This window comes from Oryctolagus cuniculus, chromosome 21, assembly GCF_051225735.1.
Source record: "Oryctolagus cuniculus isolate XC-2025 breed Fujian yellow rabbit chromosome 21, ASM5122573v1, whole genome shotgun sequence".
Lineage (NCBI taxonomy): Eukaryota > Metazoa > Chordata > Mammalia > Lagomorpha > Leporidae > Oryctolagus > Oryctolagus cuniculus.
In genome coordinates this window covers 35,474,268-35,487,653 of record NC_142887.1, presented here as the reverse complement: position 1 = coordinate 35,487,653, position 13,386 = coordinate 35,474,268, and the positions used below count along the sequence as shown (strand labels likewise).

Below are 13,386 nucleotides of genomic sequence, written 5' to 3'. Positions count from 1 at the left end.
AAAAAGCAAAGGGCAGGAGAGTATTGGTAGTGGGATTCTTTTGTGTTTGGAGGACTGCAGTGGTCTCCTCCGAGCAGAGGCAGAGGGCTTTACTTCCTTTCAACCGCCTCTTCGGGCCTCTTCTCCCCATGGACGTGCATTACTTTGACTAAGATCCTCCCAGGGCTTCATCACTTCCAACCCCATACGCTCACAAAGGACTGATCATCTGCACAGCTGAGGAAACCTGAGCACTTGGCTGTGTTCTAAAAAGGCAATTTGTTGTCCCAACGAGGCCTCGTTCAGATCCATTTACCGTCTGGTTACCCACAATATGCCACAATGGTGGGCTTTTGCACAAGCCTCCCCCTTCTAGAGATCCCGGCTGGGGCCAGTGGTTTCTCTCTTCCCCTGATTAAGTAACAAAGCCAGAAGGTAAAAGGCCAATATGTGTTCCCATACCAATAAGCAAAATTTCACAATTCACACAATCTCTTAAAAAATTCTACAAGGGTGTACAATAACTTCTAGGACACAATGAGCTAACAGCTGCTCGCCTTAATATATCAAACACATTTCACGTAATCAGATGGCTGCATAACAGCAACAAAACCAACCATAGAACAGGCTGTGGTATAGACTCCCCTTGTGGGATGATGCCCAAAGCCTCCCCAAACACACGCCTGCACAGGGAGACACATTCAGTTCAAGTTCCACCTACTGCTTCACAATCCTGCCTTCCCCCTTGTAAAAACCTCCAAACCTCAACCTCTTTCCTTCAGTATTTACTTATTTATTATTTGAAAGGCAGAGTTGGGTGGAGGGGAGGTATCCTTCATCCACTAGTTCACTCTCCAAGTAGCCACAACAGCCAGGGCTGGGGGGGCCGAAGCCAGGAGCTTCTTCCAGGTTTTCCCTGTGGGTGCAGGGGCCCAAGCACTCGGGGCATCTTCCACAGCTTTCTCAGGCCCATTAGCAGGGAGCTGGATCAGAAGTGGAGCAGTAGGGACTCGAACCAGTGCAGGTGGAAGCTTAACCTATTACACCGCAACACGAGCCCCTCCTTAATTAGCAGTAATGGCTAACACTTGGAAGACTGCTTCAACTGGGAAGCACCTGAGCGGCACTTGGGAAGAAACACCACCAGTGCCTGCCCACTTCTCAGAGATTCTGATGCAAAGTCCCACAGAGTTCTTTATTCAAAAACAATTTTTAAAAAAATTTATTTGTTTGTTTGTTTTTTATTTGACAGGCAGAGTCACAGATAGTGAGAGAGACAGAGAGAAAGGTCCTCCCTCAGCTGGTTCACTCCCCCAGTGGCCGCTACACCGATCCAAAGCCAGGAGCCGGGTGCCTCCTCCCAGTCTCCCACGCGGGCACAGGGACCCAAGCACCCGGGCCATCCTCCGCTGCCCTCCCAGGCCATAGCAGAAAGCTGGACTGGAAGAGGAGAACCGGAACTAGCACGCGGTGCCCCAACCGGGACTAGAACCCGGGGTGCCGGCGGAGGACCAGCCAAGTGAGCCACGGTGCTGGCCTACTTATTTATTTGAAAGTCAGGATCACAGAGGGGGAGGAGGAGGGGGAGGGAGGGAGGGTGAGAGTTATTCCATCCACTGATTCACTCCCCAGATGGCCCCAACAGCCAGCGCTGGAGCCAGGCTGAAGCCAGGAGCCTCCTCCAGGTCTCCCATTAAGGTAACAGAGGTTCATGCACTTAGACCATCTTCTGCTCCTCTTCCCAGGCCACTAGCAGGGAGCTGGATTGGAAATGGAGCACCCAGGACATGAATCAGTCCCATAAAAGTGCTGGCATTGCAAGTGACAGCTTTACCCACTAAGCCACAACACCAGTCCCTCAAAAACAAATTTTGGGGCTGATGCTGTGGTATAGTGAGTAAAGCCACCACCTGCAGTGCCAGCATCCCATTTGGGTGCCAGTTCAAGTCCTGGCTGTTCCACTTCCGATCTAGCTCTCTGCTATGGCCTGGAAAAGCAGTGGAAGATGGCCCAGGTTCTTGGGCCTTTGCACCCACGTGGAGACCCAGAAGAAGCTCCTGGCTCTTGGTTTCAGATCGGTGCAGCTCCAGCAATTGCGGCCATCTGGGGAGTGAACCAGCGGATGGAAGACCTCTCTCTGCCTCTCCTTCTCTCTCTGTGTAACTCTGACTTTCAAGTAAATAAATAAATTTAAAAATAATTTTTAATGAGGTTTAAATTTTTTTATTTGAGGAGGCTGGCACTGTGCCACAGTGGATTAAACCTCCACCTGCAGTGCGTGCATCCTAAATGGACGCCAGTTCAAGTCCCAGATGCTCTACTTCCAATCCAACTCTCTGCTAACGTGCCTGGGAAAGCAACAGAAGATGGCCCAAGTGCTTGGGCCCCAGCACCCACATAGGAGACCCGGAAGAAGCTCTCCTGGCTCCTCAGCCGTGGCTATTGTGGCCATCTGGGGAGTGAACCAGCAGAGGAAGACCTCTCTCTCTGTCTCTCCCTCTCTCTCTAACTCTGCCTCTCAAATAAATAAAATAAATCTTTTTTTTTTTTTTTAATTTGAGAGACAGAGAGAGACAGGCAGACAGCTCTCTCCCTCATCTGCCTAAAACAGCCAAGGATGGGTCAGGCCAAAGCCAAAAGCCATGAATTCAATCCAGGCCTCTCATGTGAGTGGCAGGGATCCAACTATTTCTGCCATCATCTGCTGCCTCCCAGGGTCTGCATTCACTGGAAACTGGAATCGGGAGCAGAGCCAGGACTTGAACCCAGGCTCTCCGATGTGCTGCTAGGCCAAACACTTCCCTACCCCAGAAGTGCTCTTCATTTTTTTTTTTTTTTTTTTTTTGACAGGCAGAATGGACAGTGAGAGAGAGACAGAGAGAAAGGTCTTCCTTTGCCATTGGTTCACCCTCCAATGGCCGCCACCGCTGGCGCGCTGCAGCCGGCGCACCGCGCTGATCCGATGGCAGGAGCCAGGTACTTATCCTGGTCTCCCATGGGGTGCAGGACCCAAGCACTTGGGCCATCCTCCACTGCACTCCCTGGCCACAGCAGAGAGCTGGCCTGGAAGAGGGGCAACCGGGACAGAATCCGGTGCCCCGGCCAGGACTAGAACCTGGTGTGCCGGCGCCGCAAGGCGGAGGATTAGCCTAGTGAGCCACGGCGCCAGCCAGAGGTATTCTTAAAGTTCCTGTCCATTCCCATGGTTATGGGCTAAGAAGCTCTGATTAAGACCAGTGGTGGAGCTGGCGCTGTGGTGTAGTGGGTAAAGCTGCCACCTGCAGTGCCGATATCCCATATGGGCGCTGGTTCAAGTCTTGGCTGCTGCACTTCTGATCCTGCTCTCTGCTATGGCCTTGGGGAAGCAGTACAAGATGGCCCAAGTCCTTGAGCCTCTGTACCCACGTAGGAGGCCTGGAAGAAGCTCCTGGCTTCAGACTGGCATGGCTCAAGCCACTGAGGCCATTTGGGGAGTGAACCAGCAGATGGAAGACCTCTCTTTCTCTTTCTCTCTGCCTCTGCCTCTCTAACTCTGCCTTTCAAATAAATAAATAAATCTTTAAAAAAAAAAAAAAAAAAAAAAAAGGCCGGCGCCGCGGCTCAATAGGCTAATCTTCCGCCTTGCGGCGCCGGCACACCAGGTTCTAGTCCCAGTTGGGGCACCGGATTCTGTCCTGGTTGCCCCTCTTCCAGGCCAGCTCTCTGCTGTGGCCAGGGAGTGCAGTGGAGGATGGCCCAGGTGCTTGGGCCCTGCACCCCATGGGAGACCAGGAGAAGTACCTGGCTCCTGCCATCGGATCAGCGCAGTGCGCCGGCCGCAGCACGCCAGCGGTGGCGGCCATTGGAGGGTGAACCAATGGCAAAGGAAGACCTTTCTCTCTGTCTCTCTCTCACTGTCCATTCTGCCTGTCAAAAAATACAAAATAAAGGCCGGCGCCGCGGCTCACTAGGCTAATCCTCCACCTAGCGGCGCCGGCACACCGGGTTCTAGTCCCGGTCGGGGCGCCGGATTCTGTCCCGGTTGCCCCTCTTCCAGGCCAGCCCTCTGCTGTGGCCAGGGAGTGCAGTGGAGGATGGCCCAGGTGCTTGGGCCCTGCACCCCATGGGAGACCAGGAAAAGCACCTGGCTCCTGGCTCCTGCCATCGGATCAGCGCGGTGCGCCGGCCGCAGCGCGCCGGCCGCGGCGGCCATTGGAGGGTGAACCAACGGCAAAGGAAGACCTTTCTCTCTGTCTCTCTCTCTCACTGTCCACTATGCCTGTCAAAAAAATAAAAATAAAAAAAAAAAAATTAAAAAAAAAATACAAAATAAAAAATAAAAAATAAAAAAAAATAGACCAGTGGTCATTTTGCCCCTGCAATTTACATGGCTCACAGATCCTATCTGCTTCAAACATCACCTACCTAGGAGGTAAGATAGTTGAAAAGATAGTAAGATAGATCAAAAAGTTCAAGAAAACTGAAATTAAAAGTTACATTTAATTTGATGTGAAAAAAAATCTTGAAATCTATGCTTAGTTTCTCAATAATACACATCTTCCATGTCAACATGAATTTCAGTGTTTTTTTGCAACCAGTTCTCTTTTCATTCCATTTTCCACAGATTTTTTTGTATGTCCCACCTCCAGGGGAACATGTTTCTGTTTCCTGTGCCTCATTTCCACAACTTAGAGAGTTGTGCAGCTGCTTTCAGATACAGCTGGGAGACAAAACCCCACTCTGAGCTCATAGCGGAATTTCTGTGCCATCAAATGATCCAGCCACCCCTCTCTGAATCAGGTGCTCCAGCTTGTCACCCTCACGCATTTCTCTGTTCTCAGATACCTGAACGCAAAAAGCACAGCTCAGAGACGCAGAGGACCTCCCTCTCGGCTCACAGTCCAGCAGGGGAAGTAAACAGCCACAACACCAGGGGACGAAGGCCATTCTGAAGGGAGCCCCCTCAGGCTGGGGGCTCAGAGGAAGGACTCTCTGAGTGGGCAAGTCAGGAAGAGCTCCCAGGGCGATGATCACTACTTCAGCAGACACCCGAGGGCTGAGCAGGAGTTAGCTGAGTAATGAGAGGAGAGGGGCAGATGTGTTCTGGAAACGACAGGAAGGCAACCATGAGCGCGGAGCAGGTGCTGGACTGGGCAGCCCTTCCAAGGGCACATGCCAGTCCCCCAGGCAATGGGCAGCCACACCCTCCCCAAAAAGATTTTGAGGCAGACGCTCGTCCTCTGAGAAGACAGCTCTCCCCGCGTGCTGCAGAAGGGACAGGGTGCGCAAGACCAGCGGAAGAAGGACGAAGCTGCTGTGACTGCCACAGTCAGCCATGGGGGCCATGACAGGGAGGAGGAAGAATCAGCAGAGTGGGGACCATGCAGACACCTAGGGTCCTGGCTGGAAACCGGAGCAGGCAGACATTTAGGGAGAAGGAGGAACCCCGTTTCTGAACATGGCGTCTTTGAGGGAATTCCAACCACACAAGGGGCTCCAAAAGGCAGCTCTCAGAACTGCAGCAAAAGCTTAGAAGGCCACCATGTTTCACTGTGTACCAGACTCCAGACTCCAGCAGCACTGCACATTTATTAACTCAAGACCTCCCAGCAACTCTGAGAACCACCATCTAAGTGCGAGGGTTTGGATGTGATCTCTGTAGCAGTATGGAGGTGTGGGACCCATGAAGTGGAGCCTAGCAGGAGAGCAATGGGGTCCCACACTCGAGAGGGGTTCTGGGGTTCTCGTGGGACTCTGAATGCATTCTTGAAAGAGGGCTGCCATAAGAAGAATGAGCCAGCCCCTCCCCCAGCACTCTGGTCTCTTAGCTCACCACACGACTGCTCCCTCTAGCACATTCTCCCCTTACCACCATGCCACCCACCATACGGTCCTCACCAGGGCCAAGCTGACAGTGCCCTTGAACCCTCGGAACTGCAGGCCCACCTCTCTTCTTTATAAGGTCATCTAGCCTCAGGCAGTTTATTGCAGCAAAAGAAAATGGACTAGGGGGCCAGCACTGTGGCGTAGGTTAAGCCTCTGCCTGCAGCAACGGCATCCCATATGGGTGCCAGTTTGAGTCTTAGCTGCTCCACTTCCAATCCAGCTCTCTGCTAACGCACCTAGGAAAGCAGTAGAAGATGGCCCAAGTCCTGGGGCCCCTGCACCCACACAGGAGAGCAGGAAGAAGCTCCTGGCTCCTGATCTGCCCAGCTCTGGCCATTGTGGTCATTTGGGGAGTGAACTAGTAGATGGAAGCTCTCTCGCTCTCTCTCTCTCTGCCTCTGCCTTTTTTCTTTCTTTTCTTTTCTTTGACAGGCAGAGTTAGACAGTGAGTGAGAGAGAGAGAAAGGTCTTCTTTTTTCCATTGGTTCACCCCCCAAGTGGCTGCTACGGCCGGCACGTTGTGGCCGGCGTGCTGCTCTGATCCGAAGCCAGGAGCCAGGTGCTTTCTCCTGGTCTCCCATGCGGGTGCAGGGCCCAAGCACTTGGGCCATCCTCCACTGCGCTCCCGGGCCACAGCAAAGAGCTGGACTGCAAGAGGAGCAACTGGGACAGAATCCGGTGCACTGACCAGGACTAGAACCCAGGGTGCCGGCACCGCAGGTGGAAGATTAGCCTATTGAGCTGCGGCGCCTTTCAAATGAATAAATAAATATTTTTTAAAAATGTTAGAAATGTTGCCCAAATTCCCACAGCCAGTGAGTAGTGAGACGAGATCTCATGGCTCAGTCTGACCTCATCTCAGCTGTTACCAGGGCCTGCTCTTGCTTCTCATGTGCACAGCTCAGCAAAAACACTGGGAACACTGAGCATACTGGAATCCCTAAAAATCACCCGGAAGAGCACACTGAATGAGAAGGCAAAGGGACTCCAGGCAGAGCCCAAGCTCGTGTGCACGAGGAGCCCACCATGGAAACGGTGTGTGAAAAGGTAAGAGAAACCCCAGCAAACTGCAGCACCATGAAGGCGGCCGGGGAAGTGCTTACAAGGTAAATAAAAGGGAGAAGGAGCCTCAGCAGAGACAGGATATGGCCTCCAACCCTAACATACAAGCCATCTGGCCCTTATAGATGACCTGTGACCCTGTGACCCTGGCAAGAACAGTGAGTCAGGCCAAAACCAGGCAGCAGGCTATTGAGAAACAGCAAGGAGTGGCTGGATAGAGAAGGCAATTCCTTCACTCTGTCTCTGAGGGAAGAGATTCGAGGGGAGGACGAAGGGACAGAAAGAAGTGTGTTCAGGGCTGGCGTTGTGGCACAGTGGGTAAAGCCTCCATCTGTGGTGCCAGCATCCCATATGGTCACTGGGTTGAGTCCTGGCCGCTCCTCTTCCCATCCAGCTCTCTGCTGTGGCCTGGGAAAGCAGTAGAAGATGGCCCAAGTGCTTGGGTCCTGCACCCCATGGGAGACCAGGAGAAGTACCTGGCTCCTGGCTTCAGATTGGTGCAGCGTCGGCCATAGTGGCCATTAGGGGGGTGAACCAACGGAAGAAAGACCTTTCTCTCTGCTCTGTCTATAACTCTCTCTCTGTCTCTCTCTCTCTCACTGTCTAACTCTGCCTGGCAAAAACAAACAAAAAAACAAGGGAAAGAGAAGATGGTACTGAGCAAGGCCCTTCCTGGAGGAGAGAAAGCGCAGCATCCAGAACACAGATGAGGGTTAAGGACACCACTTCTGAGGGACGGGAAGGCAGGAAGAGATGTCTGTAAGTTTGAAGCCTTGGAGGGGATGAACATTCCCCAGTCATGTCCCTGTGATGTCACTGCCAAGTCACTGGCTGGCAGCAAGATGGGTGTGGCAGGATCAGAGATCCAAAAACAAGCCTAATGTCTGCCATGAAGGCAGAGTGTGCTGAAGGCACAGAGCAGCCACCAAGTACCCGGGTAATCCGGAGACCACAGACCACAGAGTTTCATTTATATAGTCTGCACGCCACAAGTACTTTACAGATAAGAGAATACAGCCTAGGGCCAGCGCTGTGGCGTAGTAGGTTAGGCCTCCACCGGAGGGTGCCAGCATCCTATATGGGCTCTGGTTGAAGTCCCAGCTGCTCCACTTCCGATCCAGGTCCCTGCTGAAGCTGTAGAAGATGGTCCAAGTGCTTGGCCCCTGCACCCACGTGGGAGACCCGGAAGAAACTCCTGGCTCCTGGCTTTGATTGCCACAGCTGCAGCCTTCGTGGCCATCCGGGAAGTGAGCCAGCAGAAGGAAGACCTCTCTCTCTGTCTGCAACTCTGCCTCTCAAATAAATAAAATCTTAAAAAAAAAAGGAGAGACAGAACACAGCACTTCAAGACACCGTGGACAGACATTTAAAACAGCTGATTGCTTTCTTGTCTTTAAAGAAAACAGCACATTTGATTGGCAGGTTAAGTTCAGGCTATGGAAGCAAAGACTTGGGTGGGATCTGAGCTGTCACTGACTCTGAAATCACCTGAGTCAACTATGGTAAAAACGAGATTATCATCAGTTCCTAGGAAGATTCAATTAAAAGAGATCTCTAATATATCCAGTCCAAAAGAAAGGGCTCAAGTCAGACACTGAGCCTGGGGGTTAAGAAGGCCCCATTCTTGGGGCTGGGGCTGGGGCTTAGCAGGTAAAGCCGTTGCCTGCAGTGCTGGCATCCCAAGACCCAGCTGCTCCACTTCCAATTCAGCTCCCTGCTAAAGTCCTTGGGCCCCTGCACCTGTGTGGGAGACTTGGAAGAAGCTCCTGGCTCCTGAGTTTGGATAGGCACAGCTCCGGCCATTGTGGACAAACGGGGAGTGAACCAGCACATGGAAGACTTCTCTCTCTCGGGGCTGGGTTTTGGCATAGTGGGTAAGGTTGCTGGCTGAGACATCAGCATCCCATATGGACACCAAGCTCGAGTCCTGGCTGTTCCACTTCTGATCCAGCTCCGTGCTAATGTGCTGGGAAAGCAGAGGATGGTCTAAGCCCTTGGGCCCTGCACCCACGTGGGAGACCCAGGAGAAGCTCCTGGCTCCTGGCTCCAGTCTGGCCCAGCCCCGGCAGACCACTGCCACCACTGGAGGGGTAAACCAGCAGACGGAAAACCTCTCTTTCTCTGTAACTCTTTCAAATAAATAAATAAATACACACACACACATTTTAAAAAGACAAATGGACCAATAAATGGTAAGTATGAGGGGACTTCAAAAAGTTTGTGGAAAACAGAATAAAAAGGGAAGCTTATTTTGATAAAAAAAAAAATTGAAACCCATGCAACAAAAAGTTCAGTAAAAATATATAGTACAAAAAAAACTGCATGGATTTCAAAGCTTTTTCTTGTGTCAAATAAAATTACCTGTTTTTAAAAAAAAATTTTTTTTTTCTTTTTTAGGTTCTTGAAAGAGAGAGAAAAAAACTCCCATCCACTGGTTCACTCCCAAATGCCCACAATGGTCCAGGCTGCTTGGGGCCAAAGATGGAAACCAGGAACTCAATGCAAGACTCCCTCCTGGGTGGCAGGAGCTCCAATACTTGGGGCGTCACTGCTGCCCCCTGGGGATGCATTCCCGGGAGACGAGAGCTGAGAGCCGAGAGCCGAGAGCCGAGAGCCGAGAGCCGAGAGCCGGGAGCCGGGAGCCGGGAGCCGGGAGCCGGGAGCCGGGAGCCGGGAGCCGGAGCCAAACCCACATCGTCTAGATCCGTGATGCGCGCTTCTCAGCTGCAGGGCTAAATGCCCGCCCCAAACTTCTTGTAATGCCACTGCCAATGAACTCTCCGAAGTACCCTCGTTTTATCAACAGGTACTCTGCTACCTCGCCTGACTGGCGCTGCCCCAGCTTAGGGAGAGAGATGGAGGTTCAAGGCTTCCACCCCCACCCTGTGCGACCTCAACCGGCTGACTCCCCAACTGATCTGGGCAGGATCATCCGGGCATCCCTTCCAAGGCACAGAAAGAGGGGGCCGGACCGGTCCCCCTGAAAATCCCAAGTACCACCTCTCCATCAACCCCATTCCTGGCAGCTGCCACAGCTGTGTAGCCAACAAGCCCGAAGTCTGAAGTCTGAATCCCGCTCTCGGTTTGCTGAATGAATATTGGCGCCCCCGGCGCTTCCTCATCCAGTACCCTAGGGGACTGTGATGATTTCAAAGGAAGCACTTCGCACGTAGCCCTCAGCTAGGGCCTCGGCAGCCTCAAGCCCTCCCCCTGTAAGCGGACACCTTTTCACAGGTGCGCCCACCTTCCTGAACCCCCCCCCTTCCAGCACGAATCCGCTGGGCAGAGCAAATGGGGACCTCACGGCAGAGCAAAACCTCGCGGGTGTTACAGCACCGGTGTGTTAGCAGGTGCCATACTCGAGGGTCCTAACGAAAGCACCTGTACTTGGATACCAGGGATGCTAACTGACAGGCAATAACAAACGCCGATCCTACGCATCCGAGACGGATTTGACTGTCTTGCCCCACCAGCCACCAGGGGGGACCGGGACAGATCCACAGACGGAAACTCAGCGGTGAGGGTCGCAAGACACAGAGAAGAGAATGGAAGCTGGACTCGGAGTTTCCAAGGCGTGCGGTGCGGTGCCCACCCCCGAGCTCTCCCAGCGCTCCGGACACCGGGCGCCCCCCGCCGAGCCGCCGAGCGACAGCGCCCCGAAAGCGTCCGCACGCGCGGCTCCCGAGCCGGACCCCGACCCAGGTGTCCGCCCGCGGCTTGCGGCGGGGGGCCAGCGGCACCGCAGGGCGAGGGGCGCGGGGCCGTGAGACCAGAGGCCTGCCCCCCGGGCGGTCAGCCGGCCGGCCGGCCGGGGGGCGCGGCTGACAGGACCCAGCGCGCGACCCACCCCCCGGAGCCCGCCCGGCCGCGGCGTCGGGGCCCGACCTCACCTGGAAGTGCTCCTGGAAGCGGATGGGGAGGATCTGCGCCATGGTGGGCGCCGGGCCGAGGCGGTGGCGGCTCCCCTCGCGCGGACAGACCGGCGGCGGCGGCGGCGGCGGCGGCGGCGGCGCAGGCGCACTGTCCCGGGTCGCCGGCACCGCGCCCCCCGAGCGCGCGCCCTATGCGGATCCCTCCGCGCGCGCCCTATGAGGATCCCTCCGCCCGTCCGGAGGGTCCGCGAAAAGTAGTCCGGGGCGCCGCTGCTCTGGCCCGCGCCGCCCGCACCCTCCTCCTCGTCCCGGGCCTGGAGAGCGTTGGCGCTGTGGCCGGCTGGGTGCCCGGGGCAGTTGCGCGCCAAGGTGGCCTTGGCTTCGAGGGAGTGCGCGGGAAAGTGGACTGGGACCCCCTGGACCGGCCCCTCCAGAGCAGGTGTGCGTGCGTGGGAGAGTGAACTCGGTTCCGAGAGTGTGCGGGGGCCGTGCAAGGTGAATTGAGTCCGGGGTCCGACCCGGACAAGTGCGCACAGGCAAGCGAGGATGTGTCCTCGGTGGTGCCATGGGCAGGTGTGTGCTGGCCGGGCGCCGGGATCCCCTTCCCCAGAGCCTGGTTGTTCCGTGCACCAGCCAGGGCCGTTTGTTGTTGTTGACAGAAGCGTACAGGGGAACCTTGAGAGTGTCTCAGAGCCTCAGATTTCAGATTGTCATGCAACACCATCAGCATGGGACATCCGCCCCTAGTCCTCTCCTTCCGGTTTTCAAGGCTGAGGACACTGAAGTGGACAGCCACTGGGATGTGCTCCACACTCAGCCAGGCGCTGCCTCTGGGATGGGGCTGCTGGGCCCAGATGGGGCACCGCCTGTGTGCACTGGGCTGGGCAGCACCTGTCCCCGTCACCCTCACCGGCTGCGGGCCACGTGGGGATCTCTCAGCCTGCAGCCCGTAGGTGCTCTGCAGTGTCATAACGGAGAGGGAGCAGGGAAAAGTCTGAGTGTGCCCCCTGGGGCGTGACCCCTGGTGGCTTTAATTAGCTTGTGACATCCGTGGCCCATGACTTCCGCCCAAGCCCATTCCAGCACAAGCATTGCTTGTGGACCACTGATAAGCCCGAGAGGGGACAGAACGGACAGCCTAGCAGCCCCCCGCCCCCCACCACCACCATGGTCGAGGCGTCCTCTGGCTGCTGCTGCTATTGCTAATCCCTCAGTGAGCACCCAGGGGCTGCGGAGGGCAGGGGCCAGGGGAAGCCGGGGCCGTGCTGGACAGAAGCTACAGGAATGCCCCTTCCGCTAACAAAGCAGCCAGGTCACCGGCTGTCCCCTAGGTGCCTGGCTCTTGGGAGCTCCTGCTAACTACGGACCGAGCAGGGTGGCTCCGCTTGGAAGTCGGCGGGCCTCTGGGGAGAATGCTTTAGAGCTGTGACAGTCACATCAGCAGTCCCAGCTAGGTGGCCAGGGCGGGGGAGAGCCCAGCCCGTGGGGGCCAGGTAGGATACCAGGACAATGGGGGTCGTTTTCAGCCAGGGGTCTTAATTTCGCCATTTTCCCCATTCTTGATGGCCTTGTGAGGCCCACTGTTCCCCTGTTACACAGTAGGCGCTCTCACCCGAGGTCTCCTGGCTTACAAGGAGCAGGGGCGGGGTTGAGGCCTCAGCCCGCTCTGGAACCAGTGGAAGAGCCACAGCCATGGCTCAGATGCTTTGAGTCCCACGTGGTGGGCTTACCTAGCCTCATGGACTGACTTTGTTTTAAAAGCAATGAAGCGCCGGCGCCGCGGCTCACTAGGCTAATCCTCCACCTAGCGGCGCCGGCACACCGGGTTCTAGTCCTGCTCGGGGCGCCAGATTCTGTCCCGGTTGCCCCTCTCCCAGGCCAGCTCTCTACTGTGGTCAGGGAGTGCAGTGGAGGATGGCCCAAGTGCTTGGGCCCTGCACCCCATGGGAGACCGGGAGAAGCACCTGGCTCCTGCCATCGGATCAGCGTGGTGCGCTGGCTGCAGCGCGCCGGCCGCGGCGGCCATTGGAGGGTGAACCAACGGCAAAGGAAGACCTTTCTCTCTGTCTCTCTCACTGTCCACTCTGCCTGCCAAAAAATTAAAAAAAAAAAAAGAAAAAAAAGCAATGAAGGGGGCCCAGCACCAAGGCACAGTGGATTAAGCTGCCCTTTGGCACCCAGAGAGACACAGGACAGGGAGGGGCCGTTGCCAACCCAGAAGTGGGGGTGGGAGGGGGCTGGCACAAGAGGACCTCACTTGGAGGCAACTTTTGCTCCGAACCCCTGAGGCTGCCAGGGAGCGTCTCTAAATTCACTCTTCGGAAAAATATGTCCAAGGCCCTCAGTATGGGCCCCTTTAGGCCCCCAAACGTCACAGCTGCAAGAATCCCGAGCCTTTAGAGGACCCAGGGTTTTAGGCACGCCTTGGCTGGCCAGCCCCTGGGGTCCACGCGCAGACCCGGGGCCTGGCAGCGCTGCAGGAAGTCCTTGCTCTGCTGCTCATCAGCTGGTTGTTTTGGGCAGGTCACTGGGCGTCTCTGGGCCTGTGTCTCTGCCTTGGAGGTGCTGAAAGAAGTGGAGGAGTTGTTCCACAGAAGACGCTGGGGGG

The 13,386-nt window shown here is 55.6% G+C and overlaps 1 protein-coding gene across 5 annotated transcripts in view; it reads right to left on the bottom strand.

Moving 5' to 3' along the window:
- Positions 1-10,954, bottom strand: part of CLTCL1 (clathrin heavy chain like 1) — a 108,506-nt gene extending 97,552 nt beyond the window's left edge. For all 5 annotated transcript variants that reach the window (XM_089323602.1, XM_089323601.1, XM_089323600.1 and 2 more), the window contains exon 1: positions 10,797-10,954. In XM_089323602.1, coding sequence (XP_089179728.1) covers positions 10,797-10,838 — 42 coding nt within the window. In that variant the 5' untranslated portion in view covers positions 10,839-10,954. The remainder of the gene's footprint in view (positions 1-10,796) is intronic.
- Between the last annotated feature and the right edge of the window lie 2,432 nt (positions 10,955-13,386).